This window comes from Taudactylus pleione, unplaced genomic scaffold (assembly GCF_031769625.1).
Source record: "Taudactylus pleione unplaced genomic scaffold, aTauple2 ptg001573l, whole genome shotgun sequence".
Classification (NCBI taxonomy): domain Eukaryota; kingdom Metazoa; phylum Chordata; class Amphibia; order Anura; family Myobatrachidae; genus Taudactylus; species Taudactylus pleione.
The window spans coordinates 65,171-86,409 of NW_028285970.1; the positions used below are offsets into that span (position 1 = coordinate 65,171).

General features: G+C 44.3%; 2 protein-coding genes across 4 annotated transcripts in view; one reads left to right on the plus strand and one right to left on the minus strand.

The window, feature by feature from the left end:
• The window catches only part of ABHD17B (abhydrolase domain containing 17B, depalmitoylase), a 47,152-nt gene extending 34,700 nt beyond the window's left edge, over nucleotides 1–12,452 (minus strand). The window contains exon 1 of one of the 2 annotated variants that reach the window (XM_088464064.1): nucleotides 12,255–12,452. The gene's annotated coding sequence lies outside the window, so the exon portion shown is untranslated. The remainder of the gene's footprint in view (nucleotides 1–12,254) is intronic. The other variant, XM_088464065.1, reaches the window with a different exon arrangement.
• A 216-nt stretch (nucleotides 12,453–12,668) lies between these two features.
• CUNH9orf85 (chromosome unknown C9orf85 homolog) overlaps nucleotides 12,669–21,239 on the plus strand; it is a 63,329-nt gene continuing 54,758 nt past the window's right edge. For both annotated transcript variants that reach the window (XM_088464055.1, XM_088464056.1), the window contains exon 1: nucleotides 12,669–12,866. In XM_088464055.1, coding sequence (XP_088320181.1) covers nucleotides 12,765–12,866 — 102 coding nt within the window. In that variant the 5' untranslated portion in view covers nucleotides 12,669–12,764. The remainder of the gene's footprint in view (nucleotides 12,867–21,239) is intronic.

Consider the following 21,239-nt stretch of genomic DNA (forward strand, 5'->3'; position numbering starts at 1 on the left):
ATGTTAAATGCACAATTTTAAACAAGTGTAGATTTGGCCCAGCTCTTCGATCACGTGCATAACTTACTAAGAAACAGACCAGCTAAACGTGTGGGTGGTGGAAACTATTCACTAGTCTCTGCACATCTGTTGTGTGTACATAAACAAAAGGCTATACAACAAAGGCGGAAACACAAAGGTTATACCTAGGGCAAAAATTCAAGACAATGTATAGTTTGCTGCAAAACTAAAAGCTGGGTACACACTAAACATGTGTACCCACCTTAACAGACGCTTATAAAAACATTTGCGTGACCAGTTCACAATGTTAGGTTCATAGATCTGTAAAGTCATTGGTGTACAGATGCTTCACCCTTCAATCCTGTTCTTATATCAAGTAAAAGGTGTAATTAATGCATTAATACCTGGGACACATTTTATGCTGGTTATGAGGTCGCTCAAGCACAAAGTTAAACAGTTATAGAAAACAAAACAAGAGATTGTACAGAAACCTCAGTATGCACTGTATACAATAAAAACCCCAATAGAGAAAACAATGGTTTCTAGCATAACCCCCGTATCTGTCCTTAACATGCAATACAACTTTACTAGTACAAACCCACACTGAGGGCAGATGCAGTGTGGGCAAGGGATGGGAAGAGTCTGCTAACAGCTTGGAAATTATGAGACTTCACATAAAGTAGTGGCAGAAACAACCACCTAACCCCTAAGCTGGGTTCACACCAACTGTATGCACCTATCTGACCGATTTCAGCTACAAACACTCCTGCAGCAGTCTGAACGGGAGGTCAGAATTTTTAATCCTGCTTAAAAATTGAGATCCTTTAAAAGGAAAGCACACACAGAGTCAAGAATAGCTCAGTGTGTACAGGGTGCATGCATACTGATCTTAGACAATCCGATCATCGGTGCGATTATCTGAACTGCAAAGTATTTACACAGCTCTACTCTATTTTTATCTAGCATACATACTTCTCTATGCTAATCACTAAGGAAATTCAAGATTACAGATCCTGCAATTTTGTTGAGAGTTAGGCAGTGGTGGTAGTGACTCTGAAGCGTTGTACTTAGTCATATCCTTTAAAAGGGATCTGATCGATAGATGTGAAGTATAATGCAGACTTTGCAAATAATTCCTGCTAACAAAGGGAGCTCAATTTCAGTTTTGAGCTGCAGGCAAAATAATTCTGAACTTTCCGCAGACATTGTGTTCCTATATTTGGAGCATGATTTCACCACTAGGACGTAAAAAGTACAGTTTCAAGACATTCTAATGAAAAATTAAACCTTAATAATGCTATTACGGTGATCACAAACCACCTTTTGTTTCCAAACTTTTTGCCCCTCCATTAGGCAATTTGACAGCTAAAGCATTACCAAATATCATTACTCTGAAAATACATTTTATATACTTGTAATTATGAGAAAAGTAAAACACATTTCACAGTTTCCACAACAAATATAGTTTACTGCAACAAAATAATGTTGGAACATGTGTAAATTTGTTGGGTGAAGTGCAAGTGAAAACAAAGCTCTGATTCATTTCAGCAATGCTCAGGGTCATTCCACAGTGATTATCCAAACTGTAAATTAATCTCCATGCAGAACATAAGCTCTTAGGGTCAAGGGTTTAACCATTGGTCAAGTTCTGCAAAATGAAGGGATAGATGGAGACATTTTTTTTTTTTATGTAATAGAGATAGATAGATAGATATATCTATATCTCTATAGTGTTCACTCTAGCTCTGGCGGCAGGCAGGGTGCCGAAGCTAGAGAGGGCAATTTTGTGCGAGCGCGCCCGAAAAGGGGGCGTGGCTATAAGACGCGTCCCCTTTTTCATCATACTTGGGGGCGTGCCCGGCACTTACGGACATGCCGGGCTGCCCCCAAGCGCTGCAGACAGGGAGAATAGATGCCGGGCGCATGCACCCGGCGTCTATTCTCCAGCGGTGACCGGGTCACCGCACACTTCTCCACCCGCGGGACACTGCGTCCCACGGGTGAAGACGGCACCCGCAGGCTGTGAGGGCAGGGCACTTTTTGCGCCGCGCCCCGCTAAAACAGCCTAGCGGGAACGCATATACATACATACACATAACACACACAAAAACACACACACATTGATGTTAAAGTGACAAAATGAGATTATGGAACCCACAGTGTATAAATAGTCTCAACTTACAAAGTCAAACCATTTACAGGTACACACTGGAGCAATGTAGTTACACGATATGCACGCTCCCGCAGTCATACGAGTGTTCGTTGCATCCTTCATTAGTCGCTGCAGTGTGTAGAGTCACAAGTGCCGGTCGCACCAGAGTGTACCCGGCATTACAGAGAGAAATGGCTCAATTGTGGCACAACAGCAATTGATACTACAGTGGGCGTTATGTGAATGATATCTAGCTCACAAAGGGGAAGATGCAAGAAAGGGCAATATGGGGAAACCGGTAACTGCGCACGTTAAGTGCTGCAGTAACCGCTTCCCTGCATGTAGTACTGCAAGGAAGCGAGCAAAAAGACAGGAGAACTATGCATCCCTGTCATTATCAGCGCTCCTATACTCAAGAACGCTGATATGCTGCAGCTATTAGTGCCTCACTGACCCTGTGCATACAAACCCCCCCCCCCCCCCCCAAAAAAACCCACTTCTCTTCAATTTTATGCGGGTGCCGCTGGGAGGAAGTTGACTGGCACATGTGCAGTATGCATGCAAGTGCCGGTCAGTGCAAACGAGCCTCCCAAAACAGGGAGAGCGCAATTCACCAAACACGTAAATTAACACTCTCCCTCTGTGGCAACAGATAGTGGAGTAGATGTATGAAGCCCAGAAACGGTATCAGCGCACGTTATGCGTGCGGATACCGCTTCTCCCCGATGTATGATCGGGGATCTGGGCGGTAAATGACAGGGGCGCTATCCGCCCCTGTCATTATCAGAGCTGCTATCTACAAGATAGCAGCAACAAAAGCCTTGGCTATGTACGAACGGTCAGATCGTCTGACCGTTCGTCCGGCTGTAGCTGTCATTATCAACAGCTACAGCCTGGCGCTAGCCTATCCCCACAGCAGGGATAGCGCTGTCCCTGCTGCGTCGGCTGCCGGCTGCCCGTGGGGCTCTCGTGATACTTGTGAGATCCCGCGCATGCTCAGTGGAGCCGGCCGGGACAAAGACACAGTGCATCAGCACTAGGCTGATGCGCTGCTGTCTCTAACGGGTAGCGCCGGAGGGGGGAGTTAATGCTTCCCCCGCTACGGCCGATGAGATGTTCTTACATCTCATCGGTAGTGCTTCCTGCTTCGCCTCGGTAAAGAGGTGAAGCAGGAAGCAGTATAGCGGCACGCTAAGTGCTGCTATTATACATCTACTCCAATATACGATGCAAGGACCTGCTTCGCCATGCTAAATGGGTGAAGCAGGTCCTGACAAAATGCCCGGAGCCTTCCACTTCATACATCTCCCCAAAAGTAAGACCAAAGGCTTTGGGCACAATTTAAAAACTGCAACAATACCAATTGCACATAAAGGTGGGTTCTGCATTTAGTATTATTGCAGTTTTAAAATTTTATAGTGAAATCCGCCACTTAGTAATTAGAGTGGCAGATGTCGAATTTAAAAGGAGTAAAAAAAGAAAACCAAGCACAAGCTACAAGTCATACAAGTCAATTAAAAGTATAGTAATGAAAAAAAACAAGAATTCATTAAGAGCAATTTAAGATAAAAAAAGTAACCAAATATCTGGCAACGTTGATGTTAAAACAAAAGCAAATAAAACATCTGTTTAGATCACAAATAGTTCTCAAAAACAGCATAAAGGTATATTACGTCAATCAAAGCTGTTTACACTCATGAATTCCATTACTTTTTAAATTATGACGTGAACCACCAAAAACTATTTGATCCTGAAGATACAGTAGATCAGGCAGGTCTTACCTTCAGTAATTACACGCTTTTTGAACAAGATCATTCAGCAACATTTTTGAATGTAATACTTCAGCAATATTAAAAAAGAAAATGTACAATATTGCAGATTTGTGAAATAAATGTGGGACCACCAGATGAAAAGGAAAAACCCAGTTAGTACATTTTTTTGTTGAACACAGATTACTTACACCTTCTCCAATGTACTGCACATGAGAAAGGTACAGGAAAGTCTATGAATAAAAGGCTGCACCCATTAGCCCAAAGGGAAATATTCAGTCATTTAAATATATGTCACATTGCTCATGCTCACTGACATCCATGATCTTAGCTTTTACGAAATTAAGTGACACAGATTCCTTCCCCAGGCTACCATACAAGAGAAGCAGCATAAATAAAATAAAAAAAATAGTACAAATAGAAACTAGGTTTTCCTGTTAAAACATGTATTGATTTGTAAATAAAAAATGAGTGTTGGGTCTCATGAGCATCTGATAAATATTAAGCATTGATTTGTTGTTTACCTAATGCTGCATACACACTACACGATGTGTGTATGCGGCGATATCGTACTCGGCATCGGCAAGTGTATACACACATGCCGATGGGCGGAGGCGGGGGGGAAGCGGGTCCATGGCATCACTCACGATAACCCCAGATTGGGCTGCATGTACAGCCAACTGGGGTTATCGTAAATGACCAGCAGGAGTGCGCATCGCTGGTCGTTTTTAGCATAAGCACTAGCTAATATTTTGAACGATGTAGTTATAGATCGTTCAAAAATAGCGGCTGAAATTCTGCCATCAAATATTTCACGGATATTAATTTTTCAGGCGATTGCTACAGCTTTTATCAGGTTCCCCCTAACAAGTTCAATCACAGCGAGGGGAAATCTATGCACCCAAATTTGACAAGGTAAAAGTGGGGAGTACATGGTGGATATTATCGTCATGGGCCTCACCCTTTTTAACATACATCTTTTTGGACAAACCCATCTTGACTTCCATGGCATGTGCAGCTTCAGCCATGTACCATAGACATGAAAAAACGGTCACTCCGCATTAAAGAATTTACGGCTACTATAAATGGTAAAAGCTGCCTATTTTAAGAGTTAAAACAACTTTCATTCTTGAAGCCTCTTACAATAAGTTGATTACAGATAAATGCAAAACCGTTGTCTTGAAATAAAACAGTGTCATAGCTTACTTTTTTTGGCATAATCTGCTGCCAGGAGAAGGTTAGCAGGTATTGATAATTAATAAATTACTATGGGCATGAGTGACATAGTAAAAACGTTGATCTGAAAACGGCTAAAGCCGCCTAAATGTACAGCATATTTCCTACTCACCATTAACTCTGCCATCACAAAGATTTTGTTTAAACTGCAGTAGAATCCTAAATTAATCAGTACACTGTAAACCAGTGGTTCTCAAACTTGGTCCTCAGGACCTCACACAGGTCAACAGCAGGTGCAAACTATATTCATTACTTACTGACACATTTAAAAAAAATCCACAGCTGAACACACGTATCTACAGGTGATTAGGAGTTGTACACAACTCAGCAGCATCTCCACTTTGGACTACAGAGGCATAACTGGGTGGTAATTAGGGGTGTGCACCGGCCACTTTTCGTGTTTTGGATCTGGATTGGTTTTGCCAAAACCACCCTTCGGTGTTTTGGATCTGTATTTTTTTTTTTAAAAAAGCATAAAAACAGCTAAAATCACAGAATGTGTTGATTTTTCTGCTCCTATGCTATTATTAACCTCAAAAACCTTAATTTCCACTCATTTCCAATTTATTCTGAACACCTCACAATAGTGTTTTTATGTCCAAAAGGTTGCACCGAGGTAGATGGATGACTATACTAAGCGACACGAGTGGGTGGCACAAACACGTGGCCCATCTAGGAGTGACACTGCAGTGGCAGACAGGATGGCAGTTTGAAAAACTAGGCCCCAAACAGTACATAATGCAAAGAAAAAAAGGAGGTGCAAGATGGAATTGTCCTTGGGCCCTCCCACCCACCCTTATATTGTATAAACAGGACATGCACACTTTAACAAACCAATCATTTCAGCGCCAGGGTCTGCCACACGACTGTGGCTGAAATTATTGGTTCGTTTGGGCCTCCACAAAACAAGCTGGCAATTAATCTGTCCCTGCACAAACTGGCTCTACGGAGGCAAGATGTCGTCCTCATCCTCCTCATCCACCGATTCCTCACCCTCTTCAGTGTTGTGTACATCCTCATCCTCACAGAGTATTAACTCGTCCCCACTGGAATCCACCACCACAGGTCCCTCTGTACGCTCTGGAGGCTGGTCTCCCTGGAAAAGTTGATAATTCATTTTTATGAACATCATCTTCTCCACATTTTGTGGAAGCAACCTCCTACGCCTTTCGCTGACAAGGTTCCCGGCTGCACTAACACTCTTTCGGAGTGCACACTGGAGGGGGGGCAACTCAGGTAAAATAGAGCCTCCAAACTGCCTCTTTTTCCTGCCAGTACATGTACGGACTGTCTGACATGCCTACTTGGATGCGGTCACCGATGTAATCCTTTAACAGACAGACGCACGCTTGTCGCTGCTGCTTTGAGGATGCAGATGCGGCTACAGCCCACACAATTCACAAAGACAGGAAAAAAAAGAAGAATTTTTTTATTGTTTGTGGAGCGCACTTTGAGGGTTACACCACCCTTTAACAGACAGACACAGGCGCACGCTTGGCGCTGCTACTGTGTTGGTGCACGTGCGGCTACATCGCACACAAGTCAAACATAAAAAAAATAGATTTTTATTTTATGGAGCACTTTGAGGGTTACACCACCCTTTAACAGACAGACGCACGCTTGTCGCTGCTGTTTTGAGGATGCAGGTGGAATCTAGACGGGATTTGGAACCGGGGACACACTACCTCCATCAATTGTCTAAATCCCACTGCACTAATGGCGGATACCGGACGCACGTCTAACACCAACATAGCAGTCAAGGCCTCAGTTATACGTTTTGCTTCAGGATGACTGCTGTCGTACTTCATCCTCCTCGCTAGGGACTGTTGGAGGGTCAATTATTTAGTAAACGTAGTGGTGTTCCTACTTCCTCTCTGGGATGATGAACAACTCCCAGCAGCAGCAACAGCACTAGGAGGAAGTGGTTCTTGATCTTTCCCTATTTTATTTTTATCGGAGAAAGTTTGGTCCTCCATTTATGTTATATTGATATATATGTGCGGCTAAGGCACACACAGACACAGAAAATATTTTTTGATTTTTGCTGGAGAGTAGTGCACTTTGTGGGTTACACCACCCTTTAAGAAATGAGCCAGCCGGCTCTTTACTTATGGGACACAGGCGCACGCTTGGCGCTGCTCATTTGTTGATGCACGTGCGGCTACAGTGCACACAATTCACAAACACAGAAAATATTTTTTTTATTTTGTTTGGAGTGCCCTTTGGGGGTTACAGCACCCTTTAGCGGTCAATCCAGCCGGCCCTTTATTTATGGGACACAGGCGCACGCTTGGCACTACTTTGTTGATGCACGTGCGGCTACTGCGCACACAATTCACAAACAGAAATTTTTTTTTTTTTTTTTTTTAGCACTTGGGGGGAGCACCCCTGACGGACAGAGCACCCCCTGGACAACACTACAGCACCCCTTTAGGACTGGGACACTGCACAGGACTTTGGAGTGGACACAGCCCCTATGGACATCTGACTGCACAACACAGTCCAGCCAGCCCCTATGGACTTTGAAGTAGTGGACACAGCCCCTATGGACAACAGCAGCACAGCACAGCACTACACTACACTACACAGCCCTAACTCCCACCCTCCCTCTTCACTGTCCACAGCCGAGTGAGAAAATGGCGCCGACGTGGGTACCTTATATAGGATCCAAAACCCGCGAGACCTGGAAGGCGGGATGATGACGTTTTGCCTCGATTTCAGATCCGAGTCAGGCGGGAAAAGTCGAGCCGGACTCGGATCGGCCTCGGATCGGGGGGGCTCGGATTTCAGAAATCCGAACCCGCTCACCCCTAGTGGTAATGAGGTGATAACTAGGGAGACTCATAGCAACGGCAGGCTATGCAGAGTTGAGTGTATACAAGATATGCCTGTTTTCAGATGGATCTCTTGCACCAAAGTTGGGACAGGCGTAAGTGCATTATCATCAGGGCAATGAAACCAAATAGGGCTGGTGTTGTCACATAGATTCATAAAACCCCACACACGGGTGAAGACGCACATTGTTTTCCTCAAACACAATGCAGTGTAATTACAGCCGTCTTGTTTTCACTGCCGCATCAGCCCAATATTCTCTATAGCTACATTACGGGCTGGTGTCTGCAGATGACACATTCATGCGGCTGGGTCCAATACAGGGGTATCCCCAAATGTGGACTACGAAAGGTCATGTTTTGATATATTTTCCCAGACATGGAATTTTTCTGCATTGGGAGAGACTGCATTTCTAGCCAAAGAAATTTGACTGGCCTCTAACACCAGGCAACCCTGATAAACAGGCCTCTAAAGTATGCAAGCATCAACATGACTTAACCCCTTTTGTTTACTTAGTGATTAACTTGAATCCATATAATCTAGCACACTGATTTTTTTTTGAAGCAATCTTGACCAAATCTGTATATTATTTTCCTAATTAGTCTGATTTTGCAATAATCGTGACTAGACCACACAATGTAGAGTGGATGGCAAGTTTGGCTAAAAACTACCAAAGTAGCTAACAAGTTCTGTAAGCGTATGGCTGGCATAGAATATTTACAATACTGTCACTGCAATTCCATCAATTTGGGAATTTAAGAACAGTTAAAGCCCCACCTTCTATTCATTTGGTCACCGCTAGTTTTCATGTCACTCTTGCGGTATAAAGTATTTGTAAAAACATAAAAAAAAAACTTTTGTAAAAGATGGAACTTGAGTGGAAAGTTATCTTACAGATTTAGGTAGCTATCAAACTTATTGTAGATAAATATGTGGGTAATATATATAGGATCACCTCATAGGAGAAGCCATGTAGGAGGAACAAGAAACATGTAAAGATAGCTCAATACTCCTATTCCTTTTAGCAAAAGGAACTTTGCTGCTTGCTTATACAAATCCATAGTCAAAAGAGGAACTGTATCAAATTTACTGTTCGTACCTTGGTTACATCAGCAAGTTGAGAATTGACAAACCGTAAGTGTATCGAGCTAGTGGAGGGAGAGATGCTACTACATATTAGCCCAGTGGTTCCCAAACTGGGTGCCTCGTAGCACTCTCAGGGGTGCTTCAAGTTTATGGTCAACTTAAAGGTGCGTATCCACTATGCGATTAAAATGAGTGATTGAACAATATCGTTATCGCTCAATAATCGGTCAAAAATGGAGCATTACAATGTTGAAAACGACCAGCGATGCGCGATCCGGCAGGTCGTTTGACATGTCTGAACATGTAGGTCAATCTGCCGATAACGACAGATTGTGCATGTTCGGGGACGACAGAGGGTGCCTGCACTGAACAACATATCATTCAGCGTAGGCATAGAACAGGATGAGGAACGACTGTACGATTACAATGATGTAATTGTACAGTCGCTCCTCTATCGGCAAGTGGATACACACCGTAAGAGGCAAAAACAAATGATGTGGACAAACAGAAACACAACAATGTCCACAACCACATAACTCAACCTATGGATGTCAGGTATGTAGTGTTCCCGCTAGGCTGTTTTAGCGGGGCGCTGCGCCCTGCGCTCCTTCCAGAGCATCCTGATCTCCCTCCGGAGGGCAAAAAGCGCTTTTACCGTGCAGTGCCCCGCTAAGACAGCCTGCAGGTCGCAGTGTCCCGCAGATGGGGAAATGTGCGGTGACCCGGTCACCGCTGGTGAATAGACGCTGGGCACATGCGCCCGGCATCTATTCTACCTGTCAACCGTGTCCATAAGTGCCGGGCACGCCCCCAAGTGTGACTGAAAGGGGACGCATCTTATAGACATGCCCCTTTTCAAAGCCCTGCCTGGCGCCGAAGCTAGAGTGAACACTATGTATGCACAATTTACTTAATCATTTTTTTCAGAAATTCTTAACAAACCTTCGCTAAGGAATGCCATGAAAAAAAAATGCTGATACTCTAGGGTGCCGTGATTAAAGAAAGTTCGGGAACCACTGTACTAGCCACCAGAGATTGGGGGTTGGTTTTATACTTTACAAGAATGGAATCTGCTTGGTATACTAGCCTAAAAAGCTTGTAGGAAACACTTATTTTTGAGATGGTGCTTGTTTTGATGTTGAAGAACTGCAAGTGTTTGCTTTCCTGGCCCTTAATGGTGGAGAAGGTTAAGTATGGTCAACCAAACTTCTATTAAATTACCACTTAGAAATAAAAAAAAACACATTCATTATATGGGGTAAATGTATTAGCGTTTAGTCCTAAATGTAAAACAGCAATAATTAAGACAAAACCAGTTTGGCGAAATGTGGCTGCTGGCTGTGAATCACAGGCTATTACATTTACATTACATGGACTCCTAACTATAAATACAAAGACGCAATCTCATAGTTTGACACCACTTGTCACTAATTTTTGGACATTATGGAAATGTTTGCACAGTCTGGTAGAATATTATGAAAAGCCCATTCAGAAGGATGACAATGCAGTAATGTTTGCTGGGAAGGCTCGCTAATTTCAAGATGCATTTGGTTTCACCATTGTCTGAGTTTGTGTTTGGATGAAAGACAGCAATGCTAAGCTTATAAACAAGCAGATGCAGTTTTTTTAAATGAGCCTTACCAAAAATGGTTTAGAATTATCTCAATTAAAATATAAATACATAAACAGTATGTCACACATGAAGACTTAATGTATTTATGTATGCCATAAAGTCATAAAACGCAAATGTATCTTTAATCAATTTACACAGCCAATGGTTAATATAAATGACTAAATGCCCCCATACATCAGAGATTGATCGCAGCAATCGTGCAATTTGCAATCGATTGTGTATAAAAATCTTTTTTCAATCGATTGCAGAATTGCCACAATCGATTGAAAAAGGGAAAGATTTTTATACACAATCGATTGCAAATTGCACGATTGCTGCAATCAATCTCTGATGTATGGGGGCCTTCAGATTGCCATTTGCTGTTCATGTTAAGCAACGTGTGCCGTCACATGACTCACCACATTCCGGAAAGTATTTTATAGAGTTCTAATAGGGATGTCTGTGCAACAAGACTTGATGCAGACATAAGAGTAGAGGGTGGATCAGTCTGTGCCTACCACCCACACTACATCCGCCACCTCATCCCAGCCCATGGATACTAATACCAGGCAAAGTAGCTCCATGGGGGAGGGTGCAGTAATACTTCAGAGCGGTGTATACAATGTGGAAAACATAAACCTGCAACTAATGCTGCCATCAGGCAACATACACTGCAGACAGTATTTTTAAATACTATTCCAAATCATTACATGTTCAATGTGATTTAAAGGGATAGGAATATTCAACAGCACTCATTGTGCAGGGCTAGTCAGTCGTAATCAGTGTGTAGCATAGACTATTGCGTGACCTGAAGCAACCTCAAAAGACAAATGCAGCGCTTTCCTGGATAGATGCCATTGGTCACATGAAGATAACCCAATTTCTGCAATGTCCTAATATATTCTTAAACATGCAGTATTCACAGATCCAAGGGTACAGTGTTGCAGCTAAACTGGGATACAGCCCTGAGGGAAGTATAATACTTCTTTACATAACAAAGACCCCTCTTGAGATCTTGCTATACCCAGAATTCCCAGGATTAGAAGTGAAGGGTGAAATGGGGGGAGGGGGAACAAAGCTGCTGGGATACAGAGACTGTGCTGTGTAGACTGGGAGCTTACAGTAGGGTCCTGTCCTTCCTGCCAGTAGCCCGGGGTAATAACACTTCCTGCAGCTTTCCTCACACCCCGGCGGCTGCATATACAGGTGGGAACACCACACACATGACCGAGTACACAGGGCGGTCACCTGACAACCATACACCTGACAGGCTGCTTGCAGTACTACGGGAGATCTAGCGGTCAAAGCTAATGCCGGGCACCATGGACACTGCTGGCCATATAACGCCGTGAGGAGGACGGAAGCGACTGTCACTCGCTGCCTATACCCGCTCTAAGGATAATGTGCGCCCGGTGGGAGCAATACGGGCTAGTAGTACGAGAGTGTGATCAGCAAACCGGGACATCTGCCAGTATGCTATACCCGGGCCCCCTCCATGTATTCCCGGCACTTATGATGAGCGTTATAGGACAGGCTACCCTCTGCGTACCACACTGTACATACTGACCTGGAGAGCGCGGCGACAGATGGGACGAGGGGAGCTGGGCCTCTAGTGCGCTTCCACTCCCCCACTGCTGTGCGACAGGCGGCTCTCCGGGTGATACAGCGTAGGCGCTGCCGCAGTACCACACAGCGCAGCCAGCAGCACTCACCAGCTACTGACCTGTGGGGAGGAGACGATGCAATTGAGGGGCGGGGCACTGGCGTCTCTCACATCCAATTAGGAGAAGAAGAACGTCAGGGGGCTATCATAGAGTGTGTGAGGCGGGATAATGATCTCTCTACCAATCAGATAATGGTATTGTTTTATGCCTCCAATCAGATGAGGCTTTGGCTGAACCTTGACGCAACAGTCGGGCTGTGTGTGCAGTGAGGGGCGGGCTCTGCCGAGCCTGGAATGAGCAGTGATGTCACCCGGCGATTAGCCGCACAGTCATGGGCCAGTGATCAGCCAATAGGCACAGCGGTCCTGGGGAATGCGGCTACGGGTGCTCTAGTAGCTCAAAAATTCTACAACATGAGTTCCCAGAAGGGGAACGTGCACCGCTCCCGGCCGCAGAAGCACCGGAATGTGACAGTATTTAAGAACGACAAATATGATAACAGCTCCCAAACCAAGGTGAGACGGAACGCCGCTTTCACAGGGCTCACATCGTGCATGGGAAGCGCTGGCTCAGCCCAATTCGTGCTTTAGAGATGCTGATGAACCTTCTAGAGTGGAGAAGTTGTCCGTAGCAACCAATCCGCTTCTAGCTATTATTTATCAAGTACATTTTATAATGTGTAGGCAACATGTGGCACTCTGCTGTGGAACTACACATCCCAGCATGGCCTTCCACAGTTTTGCTGTTAGAGCATCCTAGAACTGTACCAGTGGAATGGGTATGAAATACCGCGGGCCGATTCCCGTCAGCGGCAGCCCGACAAGAGCAGAGTTAGAAGCAGCGGAAGCCCGACAGCGCTGGAAATCCCGATCGTGGATAGGTAAGTATGTACTAACCTAACCTTACCCCCCTAACCCTAACCCTCCTTAGGGGTGCCTAACCCTAACTTCCCCCCCAAGTGCCTAACCCTAATCCCCCCCTTCCCCGCTGCCTAAACCTAAGTCCCCCGGGGGGGTGCCTAACCCTAAGTCCCCCCCGGGGGTGCCTAACTCTCCCTCCCCCTAGCCTAACCCTCCCGGGGGGGTGCCTAACCCTCCCGGGGGGGTGCCTAACCCTAAGTCCCCCCCGGGAGCCCTAAACCTAACCCTCCCCCTCCGCGGCTGTCCGCTTGCGGCGCCCGGCATCACTACGATCGGGATGCCGGGCGCCGGTCTCCCGGCGTAGGGGAAATGCGGGCGTCTACATCTAGACGCCCGGGATTTCACCCTTGCCGGGATATGACAGTCGGGAAGCCGGCTGCCGGTATTTAGGCAGTCGGCTTCCCGATTGCTTCCCGTACCAGTGCATTCTGAGATTTGAAGTTCCACTGCAGCTAGAGTGCTGCACATTACCTACCCCTGTTCTATAAAATAATAGGAAGAAGCTGATTGGTTGCTATGGGCAACTTGTCCACTTCTTCACTCTTTAGATTGCTTGATACATCTCCCCATGGCATACCTCCCAACTGTCCAGATTTCAGAGGAAAAGTACCATTTTACAAGCACTGTCCCGCTGTCCCACCCGCGGGCCGCCGTGTCCCGCGGGCGGTGGTAAGTTGGGGAGGACACTCACACCGCTGCTCTGCATAGCATGCGTGCGTCATCCATATACTCATTGCAATGCAGGCTCTTGAAGAGTCTGTGGGACTGTCCAGCAGCTCCTGGAGCTCCCAGTATGATGAAAATGGGGGCGTTGCTCGCGGGTGTATCATTTCCCATTAGACAACGCCCCCTATTTTTTGTCCAGATGTCCCTCTTTCCATTGTTAAAAAGTTGGGAGGTATGCCATGGTGGCATTATGCCTATGTGTGTGGGGGTGGTTCTTTTAAAATCCTAATATATACCTCCTCCAATCCCACAGTCACACAGACCTGTGTATACAAACCAGTTTACTATATTACATCAGACATGCATAGGGACTAGTTTGGAATGGATACCCATAATCTATATAAGGGGTGGCTAACCTGGCCCTCGAGTACCCCTAACGGTTCATGTTTTCCAGACCACCTAGCTGGTGCATAGGTGTAGCCGTTCCTATCACATTTTAAACAATGTGCCTTCATTCATAACTCATTCTACAGATCCACAAGTAGCCTGAAAAACATGAACCATTAGGGGTCCTTGGGGCCACCTCTGGTCTATATAATAATGCACTATAATCTGTCATCAGACTGACATGCAGTGGGAACGTGCACCTCCGTCTCCAACAGCTTCCACTGCCACGCCAGACAGGATAGACCATAGTGTATCAGACAGGGTAACGGCAAGTCCGCAGTGGACAACGGGTTCAAAACGTACTAGTCTGTATAATAAAATCACTTGCTGGCATGTAGTGATAGTTGGTCTGACCTCTGACCACACCCATCGGTGTCAGTGATGTCACTTCCAGAGAGTCTGTCATAGCACACATATACAGTCTCTTCTGTTATTTCCCTTACTTTTTCATGACATACATCCTGCTGACAAATCACCCAATCACAACATTATCCACAATCACAAATATATAATAGTATAGAAAGGAAAATGGCACAGGCCACCTGCATAAAGAAAAACACTCTGTAGCAGAGAAAAAGCAAGGTTGTCCCAAAAAGTACAATAGTAAAAATGAAGGAAAAAAGTTAATGCTAATGATGATCCATATCAGTATTTCCCAAACTTTTTGAATCACTGTGCCCTATAATATCAGTATTTTTTTCTTGGCACACCTAGACTAAAAGTTTCTTATACCTATTTTCCACCAAAAACACAGGTCCGACCTGGGTTTTTGGACATTGTTCCAACCCTGGTCAGACCCAGGTCAGACCCATTTACACTGCACCTTCGATCTGGACTACTCCCAGGTCAGCCCTGTTCACACTGAACTCAGGTCTGCCCTGCTAAACCTGTGTGGTCATAAAAAGTGGGAGGTGAATGCTCCACAACCACCAATCAGCTCATTTTAGACATGACCCAGGTCAGATAACCCTGGTTGCACCGTTTACACTGCACCATCCGGGGTTGCACCGTTTACACTGCACCATCCGGGGTCCAACCCTGGTAGCTACCTGGGTTGGATTGCTGGGTCACTTGACCTGGGTTATTTTTCAGGAACCCTTTTACACAGCTGCGACCCGGGTAGACCCAGCAAAAACCCAGGTTTTTGCTCTGGTGTAAAAGGGGTATAATTGAGAAATTCAGCAAAAATTATTAAATGAAGTAAATTGTGCTTACCTGTAATCCTTAAGTTCATTTTTTTGGTGGTGGTCAGGGTTGCGATTCTGTTTGCCCACATATTTTCTATTTGAATGCCAGCAGCACTTGTTTTGCTTATCACATGGATCATACATAATTTAATTAGTTCCTGAACCACCAACCCGTGGCATCCCTGCAAGTGCCCCAAGGAAACCCAGGGTGCTACGTCTCCTAATTTGGGAACCACTGATCTATAATATGAAATCAAGTGGTGTGCACAGCGCACTCCTTACAGTGTCTGGTCGCTATGATAACAACAGGAAGAACTGAAGATGGGCCTGCGGAGGAGTAGGAGGCCAAGTTTAAAAATCACATAGAGGGGACAGAAGGGCAAGAAACAGGGCAGGAGAGAGACACAGAGGCAGAAGAGTGAGAAGGTAAGATGAGAAATACATGAAGGATGAAGAGAGGGGATGTAGTTAGCATCCTGGCAGTTGGGATGCCAGAGCTCAGATTACTAACACTGGCATCCCGACAGCAGTTGGAATACCGGCAGCAAAATCCCAACCTCTGGCATGCCGACAAGTTTTATGGTTAAGGGTAGGGTTAGGTTGTGGGGGGAGGTTACGGTTAGGCTGCTGGAGGGGAGGGCTAGGTTGCAGGGAAGGAGGCTAGGGAGAGGGTTAGGGTACTTACCTAGTTGGTCCGGATTCTGACTGTCGGGATGCCACTGTCTTTATTGTGACCGCCGGGATACCGTACCCAACCCAAAGAAAATGAGGAATAGAGAGAGCGAGTAGTAGGAGAGAAAGAAAGATGGAAATAGAAAAAGGGAGAAAAAGAAATGGACAAATGAGGGTGGAAGAGAGGTGAGAAAGAGAGTGTGAAGTAGTGCGAAAGACAGGGAAAAGGGAAAAAAAAACGGGACAACAGCTAGTAATAACTATGCATGTTTGCACCTCCAGAGGAGCTAATAGAAATGAGTGTTAACTGCTGCATTGTTTCTGCTCGTGGCTCTTTAATTAAATAGCTCCAGGGACTTTTGTAAGGGGAACAGATCGGACAAGTCAACCCACAGATTATTGAATTTGTCCCACACAGCAAGTAAACTAGTGACCGCATTAGTGCTGATTACACTTTTATGGGGAGGGGTGTCACTCTCTGCTCTTGTGCTTCTAGCACACTCAGCTGATGCAACAAACCTCTGATATACAGACCAGAGTGCGCCAGAGCGTGACACCCCAGACAGGAAAGAAGAACTGCGCTGGTTATGACAGGTGCAGGGTGCTAGAATGAACACTATTTACATGTTACTGCATCAGATCACCCAGCTGGGGATCAACAGTGTGCATGTTTTGTTGCCATCTTTTCCTAATTTCCAGGGACAATCTAAGTTTGAGAAGATATGCTTCCATCTCCTTTATTTATAACTGTACACTACAATTACTATTCTGTTAGTGGATTAAACTGTTGTTATGCTTATTTTTGCAATTATGAATCAATATTCATTGAAGATAAGAATACAAAACAGGAAACTGCTACATGAGACATGGCCTACTTCAAATAGATTGTGATTTACTTTTATTTGTCAAAGCTAGCAGTGACCTTCTACACATGTCTGTCTGTGTGTGTGTGTGTGTGTGTGTATATATATATATATATATATATATATATATATACACTCATACTACAAGTGATTACCTGATGCGCCCCAGCTGAATTCACGCGGTGTCTGATGCCTCCTGATGTCTGTGAGAACATGACTCCAGGCTGTTGGTGATGTCATCTGTCCGCACTCATCAGACGGACCATAGCGTGCTCAACCTGGTGAATCAAAGAAACAGTACAAAGTATTACCATAAAACCCTAGTACATAAATACATTTAAAAACAAAGATGACTTATATATCATAAGCAAATCACTTCCTTATATATTATTGTATATAAAAGAGTATATAGAAATCAATTCTCTATCAAATGTTTCAGAGTGTATAATATGCTGATACTTTTAAAGACACTCTAATTATACTTTTATACTTTTTGGGTACCAATTAAACAGAACAATTATATAAAACCATATTGAAACTTTACAACCTAGACAGGACAATCCGTTATCTAATTCAGTCATATCCTGGGTTAATAAATGTACAACCAGAAGTATGCAAACTAGAAAAGTAGCTAAACACTACTGGCCAATCATTAACACAGATAGAGATTTAAGGTGCGTACACACGGTACGATTAAAATGCACGATATGAACGATAACGATATCGATCATATCGTTATCATTCATATCGTGCATTTTTCGTTGCCTCCAACCCACCAATGACCTGTGATGCGCGGGCACGGATGGATGATAACGATATCGTCCATGTCCCGTGCATGCAGGCCAACCTGGTCGATATCGACCAGGTTACTATTGTTGGCCATCGTTGGTGGTGTGCTGGATGATTGATATCGATCATCCAGCACACACGGGAGATCGTTCAACGATTATCGTTGACTATCGTCCCGTGTGTATGCACCATTATCTTTTGTTGTTAAATACCAGATTGATGTCCAGTTATACTAGAGGCCAAAATTGAAATGATCTACTGGTCACACAATATATATCCACGTTAAAAAAGAAGAAAGTGCAGCATTTTTGGGGGTCCCAGGCAATATACAGACAGTAATTACTTAGATAGACAATGTCTAGATGGACAACAGATGTTAGATCGGCAAAAGGTTGACAGAGACAAATAGGCAACATGGATTAAGGTCAATAGGCTTAAAAGGTCGACACACAAAACATTTTGACACAAAAATGGTCGACACATGTTTTTTTTTTTTTTGTTTGGTTAGGCACTTACCGGAGGGTTAGAGTGTTAGGCACTAGAAGGGATGGTTAGGGTTAGGCACCAAGGGGAGGGTTTGGGTGAGGATTAGGGCTAGAAAACAAACAAAAAACATGTTGCCCATTTTTTGTAATCCATTTCTGTGTCGGCCTTTTGACCCTGTCGACCTTTCTGTGTCTGTCTTTTGTCCTGTTGACCTATTCCCTCTCTACCATCTGTTGTCTAGCTAGACATTTTCTATCTGAGTGCTTCTCAAACTCGGTCCCACGGACCCCACACAGTTCATGTTTTCCAGGTTACCCAGCAGATGCTCAGGTGTATTCATTACTCACTGACACATTTTAAAAGATTCACAGGTGGAGCTAATTATTTAACTTGTGATTCTGAGAGGAGACATAGAAATGTGCACTGTTTGAGGTCCTGAGGACAGGGGGTTTATGCAGGGCATTAAAATATTTCTTTGGCTGGGTGCATATCTAAACATTTTTGTTAAATATATACAGTGACACATGGGGAGGGGGGACTAAATTGGGCACCCATTGTCCCTGCGGGTGAAGGATGGGGGTTCTTTCACAGGGACCTATTACCACTAGGAGGGTGGGGTTTGTTATTGCAGGGGATCTTTTGACACTGGGGGGGCTATTTTTGATGGGGGGTGGGATGTTATATATTAATGGGGTCCTATGGACAGGGTGGTTGGGGGGATGCAAAACATCCCCTAGGTATATGTTATTAAAATAAAATATTTAAAATACTTTTTAAACATAATTTCTGTGTGGTTTTGACGAAAAAAATTGTCAGTTAAGTGGTTATGGAATGTATGGCGCTCCATAAGTCTGCCATACATGCAGCTTTGGACACGGCCCACGGTGACCAGCCTGTGGCCCGACATTGGTGGCGATTCAATTGATCGGGATGTTAATAGCACCAGGATGTTGGTCCCGGAGCTATTCAATTCTAGTACGACTATAAGTCACCAAATGCGTGTTCTTGCGACTAATGCAGCGAAAGTGCTGGCTGCAAGGCTGTTAGCGCTGATCCGGAAAACAGCCTTGTGGGTGGAACTTTAGTTAGATTTCTCCACCATTTAGTTGCCCTAACAGCGTCCTGAATTGAGTAGCTCCGGAAGCTCCTTCCCGGTGCTATCAACAGCATGCTGAATTGAATTACCACCATTGTTTGTTAGCAAAGCATGGGATAGCTAGTATTAGATCAAAAATTATTGACCACCTTCAGTGTTCTCCCCAGGCTGTTTTTGGCGGGTGCACCAACCGGCAAGAAACAGCCTATGACCCGGCACTTTGGTAGCCTCCAAGTGGGGACAGTATCTGGGAGCTGTATAAAAAGGACCAGATCCTACAGACTTTGCAGCTTTTTCATAATTGGGCGACTGGGCCTCTAATAAGAAGAGGAGAATTAATATATAAAATCTTATTTCAAATCATTATAGGGTCAAGGTTTAAAACATTTTATTATTGCGAAGGCCCCCACCCGGCTACTTCTTGATGCCACACGGCTGGAAAAATTTTCTGTGGAGAACACTGACCTTCTAATTAACATCAGAGGGGGCAAGAGAGGTAAAAAACTACTACAGCTAGAAAGCAGATGGATTTTCCAACTTGACACATTGGCCCCCAGGGGCATTAATGAATCTCTGGGATTGCAATGTTTTCTATAATTGTTTAATTGGTACACAAAAAGTATAAAAGTTTAATTAGAGTGCCCTTATAAGTATCAGTATATTATATACTTTGAAACATTTGGAATTGATTTTTATATACTTTGTCATATACCGTAATATACAGTCAGGTGCATAAATATTGGGACATTGACAGAATTTTCATATTTTGGCCTCTATTCACCACCACAATGGCTTTGAAATGAAACAAACAAGATGTGCTTTAACTGCAGACTTTCAGATTTAATTTGAGGGTAATTACATCCAAATCAGGTGAACGGTGTAGGAATTAAAACGGTTTCTATATGTGCCTCCCACTTTTTAAGGGGCCAAAAGTAATGGGACAAACTAAACAATCCTAAATCTAACTTTCACTTTTTAATACTTTGTTGCAAATCCTTTGCAGGCAATTACAAAGTGGGAGGCACATATAGAAACCTTTGTAATGCCTTCACCTGATTTGGATGTAATTACCATCAAATTAAATCTGAAAGTCTGCAGTTAAAGCACATCTTGTTTGTTTCATTTCAAAGCCATTGTGGTGGTGAACAGAGGCCAAAATATGAAAATTCTGTCAATGTCCCAGTATTTATGCACCTGACTGTATAAGGAAGTTGAATGATTATAATATATAGCAGTCATCTTTGTATTTACATTTATTTATGTACTAGGATTTTATGATAATACTTTGTACTGTTTCTCTGATTCACAAGGTTGAGCACGCTATGTTGTCTAGGTAAAGATAAACAAAGATCCCGTATGGTCCGTCTGATGAGTGCGGCCTGATGACGTCACTGACAGCCCAGAGTCGCATTCCAACATTCCTGACAAGGGGTACCAAATGTAATAGCCTGCGAACTCCCACAAGTATAACCAGCCCTGGGTCCTGTTGAGCCTGCCCTGGTTCTTTAAAAGACATGGAACGAGCCCACGGACAGATACCGTCCTCTAAGGACTGCACCTCGTGAATGAGGGCTCAGCCGCTGCATTACCCATAGAAATGCATGGGCTGAGCGTTCATTGGCTGACAGAATCGGGCTCCGTCTCTCTCAGCCAAAGAGCGGTTCCCACTATAGACTTACTAAAGGTTACCTAGTGGTACCCGCCATTGAAGTCAGTGGTGGGAACTGCTCATTGGCTGAGAGGCCCGCCTCTCTCACCAAAT